Source organism: Suricata suricatta, chromosome 8 (genome assembly GCF_006229205.1).
Source record: "Suricata suricatta isolate VVHF042 chromosome 8, meerkat_22Aug2017_6uvM2_HiC, whole genome shotgun sequence".
In the NCBI taxonomy this organism is placed as follows: Eukaryota; Metazoa; Chordata; class Mammalia; order Carnivora; family Herpestidae; genus Suricata; species Suricata suricatta.
The window spans coordinates 105665278-105684336 of record NC_043707.1 but is presented as its reverse complement, the minus strand read 5'-3'; the positions used below and the strand labels follow the sequence as shown (position 1 = coordinate 105684336).

Below are 19059 nucleotides of genomic sequence, written 5' to 3'. Positions count from 1 at the left end.
TGGTCCCAATTGGCTTGGTCCATCAATCCAGGAGTAATTAGATTTAATGATTTCTCCTCATTGCCCCAAAGTAATATTTTATGGTCCTAAGTGTTAAGTTTGTACTAGGATCTTGAGGGTAAAGTTGACCTTTTTCCAACTTAAGATCTCCATTCTGGGGCTAGAACCTTGTCCCTGAAGATGCCTCACAAAAAGACTCAAAGCATTATGAGTCTTGCATAAATGCAAGCCCTCCCAGAGGTCCATCCTGAAGAAGACAGTGGAAGCTTTTTTTGTGAGAAAACACAAACAAACTGAACCTCAGTTTCATTATCTGGAAAATTGGTATTATAAAGATTGAGTAACTATGACCTTTTTGTTTGGGTTAAAAGAGATAGTGTATAGAAAATTCCTGAAACATACAAGGTGCTTGTGTGATAAGGAAGTCATTATTATGCTGATGATTGTATCTAGAATTGCCTTTTGTTTTCTCCTCCAAGAAACCAAAGAGGCATACACATTGTCTGGTTTCTTTGAAGCCCACAGCCTGCTTTCTCTCCAGCTGAGTTTTGGGAGGAGTCAGCCAGTCTGTCTCTCTGTTACCTGTGACTTCTGGGGCTGCTCTCTCTGCCCTTTGGAGCTCAGCCCAGCCTGGGCTGCTGCTGGCTGTAGGGTGTGGCCAGGGGTGGGGGCTGTCAGGGTGCCAAGTGCACAGTATAAGGGAACCCCAAGGTGGCAGGAAGGAGGCAGAGCGTTGGTGGCTGCAGCTTTAGCCATGCTTTCTATCTTGCTGTCCTTGAATGTCTCCCACCTGAGCCTGTGGGCTTCTGGATTGATCTTGGTCTTAGGCTTCCTCAAACTCATTTGTCTGCTGCTTCGGAGGCAGAGGCTGGCCAAGGCTATGGACTGTTTCCCAGGACCCCCCACCCACTGGCTCTTCGGGCATGCCCTCGAGGTACGTGGGGAGGAGGGGTTGGAGAAAGGAAACAGCTTCCTTTCCTTCAGAGAATACAGCCTAATCCCCAAGGGCTATGGAGGGGGCCCCTATGCTTGGACAGGAGGGTGATGTCCTTGGAGCCATGGTTTCCATTCAGCTTCCCCACTGACTCTCCCCCTCACCTCTGCCTTCTGAGCTAGCTTTGGGAGTGGGAACATTTCAATGATGGAACCCAAACAGGCCATAGACTCCTTCTTATCATTCTCAGGCTCAAGATCTGGCAAAAGGTCTGCTAAGGGCTCAGTGATAGCATTGGGGAAAACCACCTATAAAGTCCATTAGAAGTAGGCTATCTTGTTTAGGGCTTAAAGACCATTCTCTTTATTCTGTGCAGTGTAAAGATTTCCATTTTTAAGAAAATAAAAGTGAAAACAGAGATGAGTGCTGTTGCTCCAAGAGAGCATCTCCTGGAGCACTCCTGGAGAGACTCCCCAGCCTCCCTGGAGCATCTAAGTGATTGGTGTCCCCAAAGATGGGGTTCTCTCTGTCATGTCTGTGGGTTAATTTGGACCCATGGCATCTTCCTGGGTACAGATCCTGGCTTGTCCTCCCCAGTTACCTCAGGATGCTGGGTACCACCTTAGCACCCATTGTCAGGAACACCTCTAGTTCCTTGCCTTCATGGGGTCGAGAGCAGAGTTTTCCGAGCATAGGGCAAGGGATACCTGCCCTGGAGAGCCTAATTAACATATCTGAACTGGTGGTCTGAATTTATTTATTTATTTTAATTAGACTTTTTTTCTCCTGGTTTATTCATGTTGTTACATATGGCAAAATTTTCTTCGTTAAGTTAAATTAATAAAAATGTATAGTTGCCATCTGTCACCATATTGAAGTTATTACAATATTATTGAGTATATTCCTATGTTGTACTTCTCATTTCCATGGCTTATTTATTTTATAACTGAAGTCTGTGCCTCTTAATGTCCCTCACCTATTTTTCTCATCCCTTCACTCCCCACCCCCCATGGAAATCATTAGTTTGTTCTCTATTGTTATGAATCAATTTTTCTTTTTGTTGCTGTTTGTTTTGTTTTTTAGATTTCATATGGTGAAATTATATGGTATGTGTTTTTCTCTGTCTGACTCATTTCACTTAGCATAATACCTTCTAAGTCCATCCATGTTTTCATGAATGGCAAGATTTAATTCTTTTTTATGGCTGAGTAATATTCCATATACATATATGGAATATATAAATATACATATATATATAAAATCTTCTTTATCCATTCATCTATTAATGGACACTTGGGTTGCTTCCATGTTTTGGCCATTGTAAATAATGCTGCAATAAACATCAGGGTCATATATCTTTTTGAATTAGTGTTTTCATTTTCCTTGGGTAAATATCCAGAAGTACAATTAATAAATTCTACAGTACTTCTATTTTTAGTTTTTTGAGGAAACTCCAGGCTGTTTTTCATAGTGGCTATATCAACATACGTTCCCACTAACAGAGCACGAAGGTTCCCTTTTATCTACATCCTAACCAAGATTTATTATTTCCTCTCTTTTGATATTAGCCATTCTGAGAGGTGTGAGGCGATTTCTCATTGTGATTTTGATTGCATCTCTCTGACAAGGAGTGTTGTTGAACATCTTTTCATGTGTCTGTGGCCATCTGTATGTCTTCTTTGGAAAAATGTCTATACAGATCCTCTGCTCATTTTTAAATTGGACTGTATTGCATTTGTTTGTTTGTTTGTTGTTGTTGTTGATATGTAGGGATTTATATATTTGGGAGAGGAGGCTGAATTTAAAAGCCTCTACAAGGTTTGAGAACCCAGGTATAAGTGCCAGAGATTAAGGCTCCTACCTCCTTAATACCCTTTTCCCTTTCACTGTGTAAGGGATTGCCTCTCCCTCATGATTTTGGGAATGAGCTTGACCTCCAGGTGAAGACTTCTCAGACTTAATCTCGTCCCTACAAATAACTACCTTTTTAGGATGGCTTAGTAACCTACCTACATCCTGGAGAAACCCAGGAAAGGAAAAGATGGGTTTGGGAGCTGAATGAGACCCAGGCCCAGCTCTCAAAGAGCCTACTGTCTAGAGGGAAAAACAGACACCAAGGCCTTTCCTCCCCCAGGTTGAGTGGGATGCCTAAACAGGATTTTGCATCAGTCATGTACTCTGCATCTCTATATCATGTTCTTGTCCCATTGGGTTGTCATCTTCTGTTTGCTTGTTCATCTTGCCCACCGGACCATGACTGCTGGAGGGTGGAGATCTGCTCTGACTCATTGCTGTACCTTCAGGATCCATCACAAAGCCTGGCATAAAGTGGGCATCACTGAATGAACAGTGAACGTTGGGGAGTAGGGAGGGTTTTGATAGAGGAGACAGTGATGGGGAAGACAAGTGGTGAGACCAGGCAGGTTCAGGAGAGGCTGGTTAAGTACAGAAGGAGGTCATGGGAAGGTCGGCTCTAATAGAGGTATGAGAAGCATTTAGAGAGATCTTCAATCCTTTGCCTCTCATATCCGTTCACTTCTGTTTGCCTCCACCAAAGCTAGGCTTGCTCTCAGCCCATGGACTTCCCTAGGACAGGGACCTTGCTCCCATACCTCATGTCAGAGCTGGCTGCCATCTTCTCCCCAAATGCCCCTGTCCCCCACCTTGAGAGTATATAGAGGGCTTGGAGCACAGCTTAGCTCTGGCTTCTTGGCTCGTACACAAGAATCTGGGGGCCCTAGGCACCAGGAAGAAAGAACAAGTGTTGGAGGGGAGGTTGTTTTTGGGCCTACAAAGGTTTCCTGGGGAACCATGGCAGGCCTTAAACCTCTGCATTCCTCTGAGGTTTGGCACCTCTGCTATGTTGGATCCACACCTGAGCCTGAGGAATGGGGAGGGTAAGGGTAGGGATTGTTTTCCCAAACAAAGATGGGGTAATTGAGGTTCAGAAAAGAGGACATATTTGGCTATATCTATATAGTAACTCAGGAAGTGAGTCAATGCTGGGTGCAGGAGTTGTGCCTTTTCATGCAGGACATGATCTATCCATACAAAGTGACTGCAAGTTTGATTCCTAGCCTAGTGATCCTGGGAGTAGGAAAATAAAGGCAGGAGGCGGGGCAGAACTGTCCATCAAGATTAACTTCTCCCTTTATTTATTTTATTTTTTAAGTTTTCTTCTTTTAAATTGTTTTTAAAATTCGATGCGGGGCTTGAACTCAGGAGCTGTGATTTGAGCCGAAGTTGGACGCTTAACTGACTGAGCCACCCAGGTGCCCCTAATTTTTTTTTTCACCATTTATTCATTTTTGACAGAGCTCAGAGACAGAGACAGAGCTCAAGTGGGGCTGGGTCATAGAGAGAAGAGATACAGACCTTGCACATAGTAGGTGCCCCGTCATGTTGCTGGTCTGAGTAGGGAAGGGCTGGAGAATCTGGACTGTTGTCAGGGGAAGAGGGGAGAATGCCAGCTCCAAGTCCAGAAAAGGTGATCCCCTGCAACCGCATAGTCCTCCTCCCTGGCTTTGCTCATCACTGGGATAGTGCCTGTGACTTTGTATTGTGGAGTGAAGAGTCCTGGCAGGGGTTTGTGGCTGTGGCTCATTTTTATTCAGTAGTCATTGATGGGTCTTCACCATGCTTCTTGTCTGTGCTTCCCTTTCCTCATCAACAATATGGAGATAAGCATTTTTACCTTGTTGGGTTAGGAGAGGATCCAAAAAGATAAAATATACATAGATACTTTGCAAAGTGCTGCGCAGATGTCAGCTGTTAAACCCTTGTAGAGAGATTCTTGCTGCAGAACACTCTGAGGCATTGGCTTCCTTCATCCTCTTCCTTTCTCCAAAATCAACCCAGTCTTTGGGAGCCAGACAAGGTTCCTCTCTTCTCAAATAGCTGGTGTCATCTGATCAACAACCTTGGGTCTTTCCCTCTACTGAGGGCAGAGGATAAAGCAGTAAGATTAGGGCCAGCCCTAGAGTGATCTGGTCTGTAAGAGAGACATATAACAGCATGGTGTTCCAGACCTGTGGGCCTGGGCAGGGGATGCTGAAGTGAGTCCTGAAAGATCTGGATGCAGCAGCCCATGGAAGTGAGGATGAAAGAGTGGAAGGATGTGTAGAAGCACAGGAGCTGGAAAGAGCATTGAGCATGTAGGAAATTAATTTGTTCAACAAATACTTCTTTCTCAAGATCTAATATGCCTATGTTCATGGCTCTACACTTCTGGAGTGCTGGAGGGGAGGACAGAAGCAAGAAGATGAAGTTGGAAGAGGGCAGGTGCAGATCACATAGCACTTTGTAGTCCACATCAAAAGGCTTTATTCTAAGTGCAGTGGGGAACCATTGAAGGGATTCAAGGCAGGAAGTGATGAACTCAGATTTGTGTGAGCACTTTGGCTTTGGGATGGTGGCTAGATTTGCAAAGACCAAATCAGAGGCAGGAAGAACAGGACAAGGCTGAGGCTCCCATCCAAGCAGATGGTGGAATGACATGTTAGTGACATGGGGAGGAGTAGGAGGTAGAGCAGGCTGTCCTGGCATTGAGGGCATGGGGGAGGCTGGCAGTAAGGCCTCCTCCACAGCCAGATGTAATGGTGTTAGTGAGGTCCCGTGTATTTATGTGTGTTCACACGTACATTTCTGGTAGTGCACTTGTCTCTTAAAAGTAGGATGAAGAATGAAGTCATCTATTTGTCACTAGGGTTGGGGCAAATTGCCTCTCTATCCCATAGAGCATTACACACCCTTCCACTCTCCTCATGTCTCTGTGCTTAACCCCACAGAGTTTGTGTAAATCCAATACATTTTCTTAAACTAAATTTTTTATGGTTATTTCAAAGATGCTGCCTCATCTCAATTGTTGTTAGTTCTTCTTGGTAGACATTCCTAACCTTTTAGCTTTGAATTCATAGTTTTGCTGTCCTTGATACTGGTTGGGGCTTAAACATATGCTTAGAGCTGCCCAATCTTGTGGGGAGGGGCAGTGGCCATGAGGTGGGATGGGGAGGACTGATACTGACACTAGAGCACCCATGGACCTCTAAGGATCTCCACCCTATAGAGGAGCAGAGCTGGGGAATCTGGCCCACAACTCCTAACCCCAGGACTTTTCTAGGCAGTGGGAGCCTATGTGGCCCCAGGAAGCAGAATGGACACTAACAGAGAAGGCCACAGGCAGTTAAAAGGTCCCAGGAGAATGGAGATGGAGGGTGTAACTCAAGCTCAACCTCCCATGTGACTTTGCACAAGGGTTAATCCTTTACCCTTGGGTGGAAGTATCTTAGGGCATGTTCAGAGTGAATTCTTTTTTTTTTGTTTTTTTTGTTTTGTTTTTTATTTTTTTTCTCCATATTTTATGTCAAATTGTTTTCCATACAACACCCAGTGCTCTTCAGAGTGAATTCTTTAGTGTAGTTTGGGGGCATTTGGGAGTGGGATATGACAGGAGATGCAGGGAGGAGAAAGATGTTGGGGAAAGGCAGGCTTGAAGGGGAGGGAACTATGAGTTAAGGGCTTATCTTGTGCAGGATCCAGTGCTGAGTCTTTCCATACAATATATCTATCAGTTAAGGGCTTTAAATGCTGCATGATCTCAACAAATAACACACACCTGCATGATTTAATCAATGCCAAAAAGCCCTATAAGGTAAGTTATTCCCATTTTACAAATGAGAAGAGAAAGATTCAGAGAGCCTAAAGATGTTGTCCAAGTTCACATATCTAAAAAATAGTGTAAATCAATATCAAACCCAGATCTTTCAAGCTCCAAAGATTGTAGGCTGTGAAGTCAGCTTTCCTTAGTTCACATTTCAGCTCCCTAATTAGCTTATAACTATATCTCCTCACAAACTCTGTAGCTCAGACTTTATTCTGAGACCCATGGACAGGCCACTGTAAAGTTGTAAGTGTATCTCTGAAAGACTTCCTCTGAAAAGGTGAAAATTGATAAATACATAATGCTACATCACTATAGTGGAATACCATGCAATTGAAATAGCTAAAAATATTGAGGGACAGTTAAATGCACAAGTTTGAAAAGAAGGGCAGGATACATTAAATGAAAAAGGCAGGTTTCAGAAAAGTACATTTACATAAAACACCTCTGAGTAAGTAGATTTGGCTAAAAAAAAAAAAAAACCCAAAGAGCACCCACCACCCTCTAGATAATCTCTCCAAACTCATCTCAGGCCACTGTCCCCCAGAGGAGCAGCTCCTAGAAGACACCATATTCCCCCTGCCACAGAGCATTTGCACTTGCTATTTGCTCTACTGCGAATGCTCCTCCCTTACGCTTCACACTGCCAGCTCCTTGTCATCTTTTGGTTTTCAGCTTGAGAGTCCTCTCCAACAAGAGGCCATCCCACGTCTAAATAGATCTTGCCTGTTAGTCTCTCTCATAGCATTGTGTTTGTTTCCTTGTTAGCACTTACTACTGTCTGTATTCATTCTACTTAGTTGTTTAGTTGAATATTGTCAGTCTTCCCCATAGAATGAAAGGGTAGAACCATACCTGTCCCATCCCCTGGGATGTCTAGACAGTGTCCTGCCTATAGTTGGACCTCAATACAAATGTGTTGAATGACATAGAGGGGCAGAATCAAGCAGACTTCTGCATTGTACAGCAAGCTGGTATTATCTTTCTCATGAAAAAGTTTAACGCTGAAAATAATTCACTTTTTGTGAGCAATATAGATAGAAAGTTGATGACATGCACCTGATGGAAGCAGGTTGGCTGGTTTGGGGTTTTTGAGCTAACTCATGTATAGTAAGAGGGTGGCTTAGACTTATATGAGTGGCTGTGGGGTTGGAGAGGGGACTGACCTCAGAGATGTACAGGACTGTGACTGACTGGGATGCATTCAGGAGGAGGGAAGGATGCTCCAAAGGATCTCTCTGGGCAACCTTCTCTCTTCCTGCCCAGGGATTTAAAGCCTGCCTGGTAACAATGTTTCCTGAGTGTTCTGGCCTTCTTTCACTATTTCAGATCCAGAAGACAGGGAGCCTGGACAAGGTAGTGTCCTGGGCCCACCAGTTCCCTTATGCCCACCCACTCTGGCTTGGACAGTTCCTTGGCTTCCTGAATATCTATGAGCCCGACTATGCCAAGGCTGTGTATAGCCGAGGAGGTGAGGACTCCTAGGAGAGGGTGGGGTTTCCTGAGAGCAAAGGGCTCTGAGCTCCAAGTGGGGAGAAATCCTGGGGTCTGCGCCTTAAGTCTGGGAAGCTGAGGTCCAATTAATCATTGATTAATAAGCCTCTTTTGGGTATCTCCTAGTTCCTGCATCACCCAATCTTCTCTTTTCTCCTGCAGATCCCAAGGCTGCAGATGTGTATGACTTCTTCCTGCAGTGGATTGGTGAGTGGGCACCTGGCTTCTCTGACCTTAGTGCTGGGTTATCAGAATTCTTCCTTGCTCCATCGCTCTCTGTCCTGTGCCCACTCAGTATTATCTTATCTGTGGGAACAATAGGCCCCAAGTGCCCCTCCTAAGCTCAGCTGCTCAGTGGGGAGGCAGGGGAAGAGGCAGGATGGCTCCTAGCTGACTGGAGGAGTGGGACTTGGGCATCTTCTCCTGCTGGGTGTGTCCTCTTCCATGGACAGGCATAACAAGGACTCTGGAAAATAGGTGAGTCTGAGGAACAACATCCTGGAATAGGTGGCCCTGGAGTGGGATCCTAGGTTTTATTGGTGGTGCTGGCCAGGCAAAAGCCTGAGGAGGGAGTGATGGTAGGGCCAGAGCAGGTGTCATCAGAAGTTGCAAAAGCTGGGTGGCTGGAAGGCAGAGCTGTTGGGACAGGAGGCTGGTCAAGGAGGACTGGGGTGGGAAGCCCAAGCTGCCAGGTGTGGAGCAGGATCTTGTGGACTGACCAGCTTTCCCTCTGCCATCTCTTTCCCAGGGAAAGGCCTGCTGGTCCTCCAGGGGCCCAAGTGGTATGAGCACCGCAAGCTGCTCACACCTGGCTTCCACTATGATGTCCTGAAACCCTATGTGGCTGTGTTCAACAACTCCACGCACGCCATGCTGGTGAATTCCCAGTGCCAGGCTCCTGGAAGCTATGGCTACTGGGCCAGCCTCTCCCCACCCCCAAGCTTCCCTAGGGGAGGGCACGAGGAGAATTGCTAGGGCCCCAAAGACCTGTTCTATCTGTAATAGTGCCAAGCCCTGGTATGCCTGGTACCTGCGGCATGCTAGGTGCTGACCAAGTGCTGAGGCTCCAAGTAGCCAGGCAGCTCTGGTCCTTGTCTCCACTGGGAGACCCAGGCACCCCTCTTCCTTGAACAAAGGGCTTATGTGAGGTCCCAGTAGGGATTCTCCTGTAGCAGGCTGGAGGGATGCCTATATCTGAGAATATTAGGAAAGTCTTTCATATCTGGAAAGTGCTTCCTCCTCATTCTCTGCCTACCACAACTATCTAAAATAATGTCATCTCTGAAAGGGATGCCAAAGATCAGGAATCAGGCTCTGAGTCTCAGGGTTGGGTAATCCCTAGAAGTTACCTAGGTTAGTCTTTCCCCTCATAGGAAATTCCTTGCTAGCATCACTGCAGGCCTGACTTATACACAGGCTGTGCACTTCCCCTCTCAGCCCTCTTCTTCCGTTTACGTAGTAGGCTCCCCAGCTCAGTGTCCATGTGTGCAGTGCAGGCCTGCCTCCTGGTCCCACTCTAGCCTGAAGCCCCTACCTGCCCCGCACCCCTACATTCCAGCAGGATGGAGGCCAAGCCAGGGACTTGGTTCATGGGATGCATAGGCTGTGCATCCTGGAGGGCAGGGATGGGGTACCTAGCTGGCCCCCTGACATTACCTTCCATCTCTGAACTCCAGGACAAGTGGGAGGAAAAGGCTCGTCAAAATAAGAGCTTTGACATCTTCTGTGATGTGGGCCACATGGCACTGGACTCACTCATGAAGTGCACCTTTGGCAAAGGAAACAGCGGTCTCAGCCACAGGTCTGGGGGTACTTGGGGCTTACCACAGTCCCTCTGCCCAGCCAGCTCAGTGGGGAGTGTTGGCAGGACTCCAGGGCCCTGGTTTGAGGGGACATAGGGTCCTGTCCTAGGAAGCCCTAGCTTAGCCATGGGTGGGGGCAGCTGGGCCTTGCCCAAAATTGGAAGACAAATTCTGCCTTCAGTGGAGAGGCTTAATGGCAGGGAAAGGAAGGGCAAGAAGCACTGTGGTTAGGGCTGGATTCTGCAGTGGAATTTCCCCAGTTCCTCTGTGGGTCAGGGTCTAAGTGCTGCTGCTCACTCTTGTACTGTGTAGGGACAATAGCTACTACTTGGCAGTCTGCGACCTCACTCTGCTGATGCAGCAGCGCATCGAGTCCTTCCAGTACCATAATGACTTCATCTACTGGCTCACCCCACATGGCCACCGATTCCTGCGGGCATGCCAGGAAGCCCACGACCACACAGGTGGGCCTTTCCTGCAGAGCCCACCCACAAGAAGCCCAGGGTCTCATCTAGATCCTCTAGGCCCATCTGGGACCCTTGACATTGCAGAAGCTCAGTCCCCCTTTAGGCAGAGAATGGATCTCCTGGCAGTGACACTCTGTGCTCCTGGCCCAGACCAGGTCATCAGAGAACGAAAGGCAGCCTTGCAGGATGAGAAGGAGCAGGAGAAGATCCAGAACCGGAGGCACTTGGACTTCCTGGATATTCTTCTTGGGGCTCGGGTGAGTGAGTGCACAGTGGGCCACCCCTACCTGAGAACTTGTCCCAGAGGTGTCTTCAGACCATGTTTTGGGACAGGGCTCACTGGACAACAGCAGGGGCTGGTAGGCACTTTTCTTCTCTTTCCCCAGCAAATATGACCTGCTCTTTGTCTTATGATGCACATCAGCAAAACTCATAGATGGGAAGGTGTGGCTGGCTGTGGCAGTGGGGAGAGATGTAGTAGCAGGAAGCCTGGGTCATATGTTAGAATTCCTAAAGGCCAATTCTAAGCATCTAAGAGTCTTTCCTTCCTTTCTTCCTTCCTTTATTCATCCACTCTACAAACTCACTACCTCCTATCCCGGGTTAGTTCTTGTGCAGAAGATGAGAAAGACCTGGCCGTGTATCCAGACATTTATAGTCTAGTGGAAGAGACAGGAGGTGGGTGTTGACAAAGATCCCTTCCTCTGCCATGTAGCATTCTGAGCAGAATTGACAGTCAGGTCTGGTTAGGTCACAGGTCACTTGGATAGAGGCATCAGGGAAGGTTTCCTGGAGTAGGAGGCATCCAAGCCATGCCTGGGATAGGAATCTGGGGGAAGGCCTCAACCTCCAGTTCGAAAAGAGCTTTCCTTTCCTTCCTCGGACCTTCATTTGACAGCTGTTTTGATGTCTTCTTGATAACTATCTCAAATACTTCAGGCTGTCCCATCATGCCTTGCCTAACCCAGGATGAAAATGGGATCAAGTTGTCCGATGCAGAACTTCGGGCTGAAGTGGACACATTCATGTTTGAAGGCCATGACACCACCACCAGTGGCATCTCCTGGTTTCTTTACTGCATGGCCCTCTACCCCGAGCACCAGAGTCGTTGTCGGGAGGAGGTCTGCGAGATCCTTGGGGACCGGGACTCCTTCCAATGGTGAGTGAGGCTGCGGCTGAGCACAGTGTTCTGCTTCCCTGTCCCAGCAATAAGCTGAGCCTCTGCTGGCCGGGTGTCATCTTCAGATGATGCAGGGGGGCCATCCTGGAACTAGGTGAGGGTGGTGGCAGTTGTCACATTCCCTCCAGTGCTGTGGCTTTTGGGGGTGGGTGGGGGACCTCTGCAGACACATCTCTGGGCTCCTTCTCCCACAGTGGAGCCTTTTTCAGGTTGAGTTGTTACCAGGAGGCCAATTTTTGGTGTGCTGACTCCCTCTGCTGGCAGAACCTGACTACCCTTCTGGGGTGCTGGGTGGAACAATGGGGGCCGGCTGCTGAGAGAGAGGATGGAACATGGGGGGTGGATACAGCCAGACCCTGAGGAGCTGACCACACACACACCCCATCTGCCTTTGGATGGTCATATGAAGCCTCTAAACTCCTCTGGTGAAGGAGAAAAACCTGTTTCCCTAACCCCATCACTTAAAATCTTTTAATTGTTCTGTTTTTTGATTCAAACTTGAACTCATTGACATGACATCGACTGATGCTGAACTCTTTGCAGGGTCATCTCTAGGACTCTCCCACAGGCTCCTCTTTCCCTCCCTCGTCCCCTCAGGCCTTGGCCTCCTGTCACCCAACTCGCCTTTCTCTCTGGCTCCTGTGCTACCTCCAACATGGGTTTGGGCACACAGTGCAGCACAGCAAATGCTCTATCAGTAGGAGAGACTTTAGATTCACTGGAAGGAGACTGACCTACATTTCAGGATCTGAGACTTGACATCTCCACTATCCATTTTTCTCAGCCAGATGTTGGAAACTTCCCAGGGTGTCCAGCCATGTGCCAGGTTCTTCTGAGGGTGCAGGTGGGAAGAGGAGGAGAAGGAGCCAAGTTGCTGCCCTTGGGAGGTTTTTTAGAAAGATGAACTCAAATGACCAAAAAGCTAGAGAAAAACCATAGAGTGGAGTAAGATTGAGTGGCCCTGGGTTGCGAGTAGAGGAATCAGAAGCGGTGAGGCTCAGATTGGTTTTCTCTTTCTTTTTTAAAAAATTAATTAATGAATTGAAGGAAAGAGAGAGAGAGACAGAGACAGAGACAGAACAAGCGGGGGGGGGGGAGGGGACAGCGAGAGAAGGAGAGAGAGAGAGAGAGAGAGAGAGAGAGAGAGAGAGAGAGGGAGAGAGAATCGGATGCAGGACTCAAACTCATGAACCATGAGATCATGAGATCATGACCTGGGCCAAAATAGTCAGAGGCTTAACTGACTGAGCCAGCCAGGTGCCCCTTGGGTTGGCTTTCTAAGGAGGGGTGACACTCAGGCGAAGGAAGAGAGAAACTGGCATTCCAGGTGATATAACAACATAAACATGGCTTAGAGGCAGGGAGTTAAAATATTTATTTATTTTATTTTCACTTCATTTCAATTAGAACTTCAAGTAACTTAAAGGACACTTATTTAATACAAGTAATAAAACACAAACAAAAAAATGATTACTGGTAAATAATAGTTTGTTAATGTTGATGTTAATTGAAAACCTCTTCTCCCAGTGTGTAACCTGCTATTTCATCTCCTCTACGGTGTCTCTTGATGAATACAAGCTCGTAGTTTTAATAAAGTCAAGTATATCTAAAAAACAAAAAATGAGGACCTGGCCAAAAAAACCCAGGTGGTAAAGGGGAAAAGAGAAATATAATTTTTGTTTTTTAACTGAGCTTGTCATAGTGTATGCATTTATTTCTTCATTCAACCAATGTATATCAGCCCTTGTTTCTTTCCACCTCAGCTCCACAGGGAAAACTAAGTGGAACCTAAAGAATTGTCCCTTATGGGGCTTCCGCAGGGCCTTGAGAGACACAGGAGTGACTTTGATGACTGGGTACACATACAATTCTAGGGTCCTGTGCTTTCCTTTTCTAGCAGCAATGAGGGAGGGATGGAGAGAAGTGGAATCAGAAGAAAAAAAAAGTGCAGCCAGAACCTTGGTGTGAGTGGCTACCCCATTCCAGTCTGGTGTGGATACTTGAAGCATTTATGTCGAATCTCTGTTGGATGTGTGATGGTGGCTAAGGAGGAAAGGTGGGGCTGGGGCCGGCCTTCCTGTGGGACCCCAGTGCTTCCCATCCCCAGAAAGGCTGGTTATATTGCTGGCAAAGGCTTGGTTGTATTGCTGGCAGGGATGATCTGGGGAAGATGACCTATTTGACCATGTGCATCAAGGAGAGCTTCCGCCTCTACCCACCTGTGCCCCAGGTGTACCGCCAGCTCAGCAAGCCTGTCAACTTTGTTGATGGCCGGTCTCTACCTGCAGGTGAGATGGAATGGATTGGGGGATGGAACTGGAGTCCTTGTGGATGCTTCTCTGACACTCTCTTTCCCTTTGGCCAAATCTTTGCACCAATGGGGAAGACCTCAAGCTTTGTGTTTGGCATGGAGCCAAATCCTGGCTCTATAATGTATGGACAAATATCTCTACCTCAAGCCTCTGTTTCCTCTTCTGTAAAACAGGGACAAAAAGAATATTTGCCTTATAAAGTTGTTGTCAAGGTTAAAGAGACAACTTTCATCAGGGCTGTCATGTACCACTATGTAGGTTGTGTCCTGAACAACTTCAGGAAGCACCAATGACATAGACAATGATGATGTGTAGTTTACAACTTGTACAACTGTATGTAGGAACTTTGTAAGGAATGTTTAACTCTGTATCTGGCACACAACATGTGCCTGATGAATGGTAGATGTTACTATTGATAGCATAAAGTTATGAATAGTAGCTTCCCTCGAACATCAACTATTTGAAAGCAGACAGTGTTGTAATAGTTCTTTCCTGTCCTATCTCGTGGTAAGGTGGGTTTAGTCCTCCTTTTTCCTCTCTCCATTCCACGATGTCTGTGTCAGGTGCTTGTGTCTAATGATAGGGCTGGAGGAGTAGATATGATGATAATCAAAAGCACTTTGATGTCCTGAGCATGAAAATTAACCCTCCATCACTGGCAGTGCTCAGGCAGGGGCTGGTGCCCAGTTAGAAGGACATTAGGGGATTCTGATCTTGTGAGGAGGTGGGCATGGCCATTCGAGGACCACCTAGCTACCAAGCCTCTGTTTTATCCACAGGCAGCCTGATCTCTCTTCACATCTATGCCCTCCACAGGAACAGTGCAGTGTGGCCTGACCCTGAGGTACCCCATCCCTGGGCCTGGAGGTCATATGGGGGTGGGGGGCTATGGAGGTCACCCTCCCCCAGGACGTGGCAGGTGTTTAAACAAGGATTCTCCCCTTAGGTCTTTGACCCTCTGCGCTTTACCCCTGAGAATGTGGCCACACGCCACCCCTTTGCCTTCATGCCTTTTTCTGCTGGGCCCAGGTAAGGAGAGAACCAATGTCCCCAGGCCTTAGGACTGGAAAGGGGAGAATGGAAGATGTGGGTAAAGCATCATTTGGGGGAACTCTGTGATAAGGGAGCTGCCACTGGGTTTTGGGTAATCCTAAAGCAGGGTAAGTTTCAGGGACTTTCTTCTTTCCATTAGCATGTTCATGTCCCTGGAAGGTGGTGAGCTGGCTGAGTCATTCCAAGAGAGGCTCCCAAACTAGAACTCCCAATGTGAATCTACTCAGTCTGGGACCCTCACTGTTCTCCTTAGCTCTATTGCCTATGTCTAAGTCAATTAAATGATCAACCATTTATCCATCCACAAATAGTTATTGGCTTTTGTTGGCCACTAAGAGTCTTGGATTTTCTCACTCTGGACACCCCAGTCTAATGCCACCTTCTACTCTGTTCCTGGTAGGAACTGCATTGGGCAGCAGTTTGCCATGAATGAGATGAAGGTGGTCACAGGCCTCTGTTTGCTCCGCTTTGAGTTCTCTGTGGACCCTTTGCAGCCCCCCATCAAGATGCCCCAACTAATCCTGCGCTCCAAGAATGGAATCCACCTCCGCTTGAAGTCCCTGCACCTGGGCTCTGGGAAGTAGCTCTGCCAAGAGTAGGGCCCCGGACAGCCCAGACTTTGGCCTTTCCCTGGGCACTATCCTCCCCAGGCTGGATCATAAAACAGCTATGACTCCCTGTCTTTGGAAGGCTTACAGTTTAGAAGGGGAGCAGGCACCCACATAAACAGTCACCTGGAGGGCAGTGATATGTAAGCATGTGTGTCAATAAATTTTTATTATGCTAAAGCTCATTCACTCATTCAACAAACATATGGTGAGCACATACTTACTTTTAGGATCTCCCTTTATCTCCCATAATTGGCAGTCTTTCTAGAATGTAGCAGATACTTACATGCCAGCCCTGATGATGCAGTGAATGCAATGGAAGCTTTGTCTTGGGATTCATGATTCTGATCAAGCACTCCCCTACTCCACATGAAAGAAGGATGGATTTTGGGGCTTACCCCCTCACTGAGATATATTCTCTGCTTAATTGTGTGTGTGTGTGTGTGTGTGTGTGTGTGTGTGCGCGCGTGCATGCACGCGTGCGTGTGTGGGCATCTGTGTACACGTGCATACGTGTCTGTGTGTATAATATAACAGACATAAGGAAAAATTACCTAAACAAAAAATGTACAGGACAATGAATTTTTAAAGAAAATTCTCAGGTAACCATCACTGAAATTAAGGAATATGGAACATGGTTTCCCAAGTGTATCTTCTGCCCCTCCTGAGACAGATCTCTGTAGCACTCCTGCCATTGTCAGCATCTGTATCACAGTCACCCAGTACTCTGAGTGTTCAGGCTTTTGCTGGAGAGTGTAGCAGAGTGGCATTAAACAGGAGGCTTCTTGGAAGAGATGGTGCTTAATTTGAACCTTGAGGCAGGTGAGGCACAAAGGTACAAAAAATGGCTTTAGGGGAGGGGCTCAGAGTGGGGTCACATGATGAATTAGAAATTCTTCCTCAGTAGTCTCTGTAGCACCTGCCTGATGGCTGGGGTCACATATATCTCTAGGGTTCAAGGTCTAAGGCCACTATTCAGTTCCAATCCAGGAATTAGACAATAGTGGAAGGGAGGACACTGGAGATAGAGGGAAGGGATAAGAGAAAGGAATTCTAGCTCTGGGAATTCCAATGTTGCCCAGAGGATGAGCCATCTGGAGACACAACCTTCCTGCTATTGATGCTTCCCTTCCTTATTAGAAGGCCCCATCCCTGGAAAGTTGGCTATGGACCACCTGCTCACTCCTGCAAAGCCCTATCAAGACCCAGACCTCCTTACCCACCTGAGGCTGGGATGCAGAGTCTTCAGCTAGGGTGTCTTTGTGCCACCAACTTCCCTCTCCGTCCTGGTTGTGGACAGACCTTTCTCTATACAAGCAGAGGTAGTCATCACCAGAGAACAGAACTCAGAGGTCATAACCACCTCTGGCCCATGGGTGGCACCCAAGTCTAAGACTTGTCTGCTTCCCTTATCTGGATTGTCAGGAAACTCATGAGGCAGGACTGGAGGAGGCCCTTATCCTATTTCAATGTTAAGAGAAGGAAACTGCCAAGATGCCCATCAGAAAACCTCTCGAGCTGAGGCCTTCTGACTTTGGACTCTTGTAACCAAGACTCCATAGGTGTATTGACTCTCTCCCTGAGAGCCTATGTCTGTGGGAAATGGAGCTGAGAGCTCCAGAGCTTGCCAGAGCTTGACAGAAGGGGAATGCTCCATGTGGCAAGGGAGGACCAAGGCTGCAGAATGGCGGGCACCAAAGATGAACTCGACTTAATCTTTATAGCCCTCCAAACACCCTGTGGTTTCCTATGATTCCTGACATTTGTGTGCATGTGTGTGGGGTAGTGTATAGGATATGTGAGAGGTACACACAGGTGTGGCTGTACATGTATGTGTCATGAGGGTTGTGCATATGAGTGTGGACTGAGCCTGGATTTCTTCCTTTGCCTAGAGCCAGCAGGCTCACTTCTTGGTTAACCTCAATGTAATTCTGTGGTTGGTGCATGTGTCCATGGCTGGTCACCCAGAATCCCAAGCTCCCATTGTCTTGCACTCTCTGAGCCTGGCCTGCACCCACCCTTCTGCACCACATGATGCTAGGGAACCTGCCAGACTTCCTGTCCAGTGCTTTCCCAGCTTACTCTCCTGCCTCAACGCCTAGTCAAACACTAAGCATCCACCTTGTCCCTTCTCAAAGCAGGGCTGACCTAGCCCAGTGACCTAGGAAGCCAGGGAACAGAAAGGGAGATCCTGGTTACAAGCACCAGCTAGAAACGAAGGTCCTTCAGGGAGGCAGAATGTAGTATCACACTGTAGGCAGAGGCCTACAAGGAAGTCTGTCAATGGCATCCAGGGATCTGGTTAGGAATGGTAGGGTAAGAGGGAGATATGTGTTTACAACCAATGAAAGAGCAGGGGCTGGGTTGAGAGGCTTGGAGGAGCGCAAAGGAGGGCCTGTGAACAGGGCCCAAGGTCAGGAGGACAAGCACCCAAGCAGTCACATACTGAGGCAGGATTGAAAAAGTCCCTCCCACTCAGGGTGGCAGACCAGAGATGCAAGGGACTGCCAAGGGGCTGTCCTGTGGGAGAGATGCCACCTGAAATTTGCTGCTTGAAGTCTGACATCTTTTGCCACTGGCCAATCCATTTGCCCATCTGGGTTCTTACCAGTATCTCTTGGATAACCAACCACTCATGGCCTGAGGCAATGGGACACATCCGGCCCTCCTGGGGTTCTGGATCACAGAGCAGACATTACCTCACTTCCTTGTCCACTCTGTCTTTCCTCCCCTTATCTCTCTTTTCTTCCACTGGTCTACTTCCAAGAGAAGACACACACTCTATGCAATATTAGGAACTTTATTCCAGGATGGAAGAAAGAAGAAGAGGGTATGTGAATGACAAGCAAATATGCAGGTAACACACAGGAAAGAGCTGGGAGTACAGAGCAGTAGCAGTCACACAGAGACTAAGCAAGGTGAATAATGGTTCCTTAAGTCCATGTCCTGGAACCTGAGATAAGTCTATTTTATCTGAGCGGCGCTATATAATCCCAAAAGTCCTTATGGAAGAGAAGGTGATATGAAGACAGAAGCAGAAAGACTTTGAAAGATGCTGCTAGATTTGAATATAGAGGAGGCTTCAAGAGCCAAATATCACAAAGAATGCAGCTAGAGGTTGAAACAGGCAGAGAGGGATTCTCTCTTATAGTCTGGAGGTAGTGTGACTGCACCAACATCTTGGCTGTGGTTCAACAAAATCAATTTTAGAATTTCACTCCAGAACTGTAAGAGAACAAATTGGTATTATTCTAAGTCACTAATGCTATGGTAAGCTATTTTGGCAGCCAGATGAAATAATATAGGGACAACCAAACAGGTACAAAAGGAGAAAGATATGCAGAGGACAGAAAGGCTGGGGGGCAAGCAGGCACTGGGTCAAGCAGACAGGCAGAGATTCACATAGGTAGGAAAAAAGTAACAGATAAGTAAATAGAAAACCTGAAAAAGGGTGAGACAGAGAAGGGCAGACACTCTGATGGGCAAGAGGAGGAGATCAGGGAGGCTGGCAGGGGGACAGAAGACAGGAGACAGGGGAGACGGACAGGAA

The 19059-nt window shown here is 47.3% G+C and overlaps 1 protein-coding gene across 4 annotated transcripts; it reads left to right on the top strand.

The window, feature by feature from the left end:
• The first annotated feature begins 709 nt into the window (after positions 1-709).
• LOC115300024 (cytochrome P450 4B1) lies at positions 710-15694 on the top strand. 4 transcript variants are annotated; one of them, XM_029949605.1, is made up of 13 exons: positions 710-934; positions 7923-8064; positions 8250-8294; positions 8836-8963; positions 9764-9888; positions 10202-10353; positions 10507-10613; positions 11325-11515; positions 13437-13592; positions 13670-13824; positions 14628-14692; positions 14795-14877; positions 15302-15694. In XM_029949605.1, the coding sequence occupies exons 1-13, from the start codon at positions 755-757 to the stop codon at positions 15483-15485; spliced, it is 1713 nt and encodes a 570-aa protein (XP_029805465.1). In that variant the 5' UTR covers positions 710-754; the 3' UTR covers positions 15486-15694. The 4 variants fall into 4 exon arrangements, with proteins under 4 accessions (XP_029805465.1, XP_029805463.1, XP_029805466.1 ...); XM_029949603.1 differs by having other exon boundaries at positions 13434-13592; XM_029949606.1 differs by lacking the exon at positions 13437-13592.
• The last annotated feature ends 3365 nt before the right edge of the window (positions 15695-19059 follow it).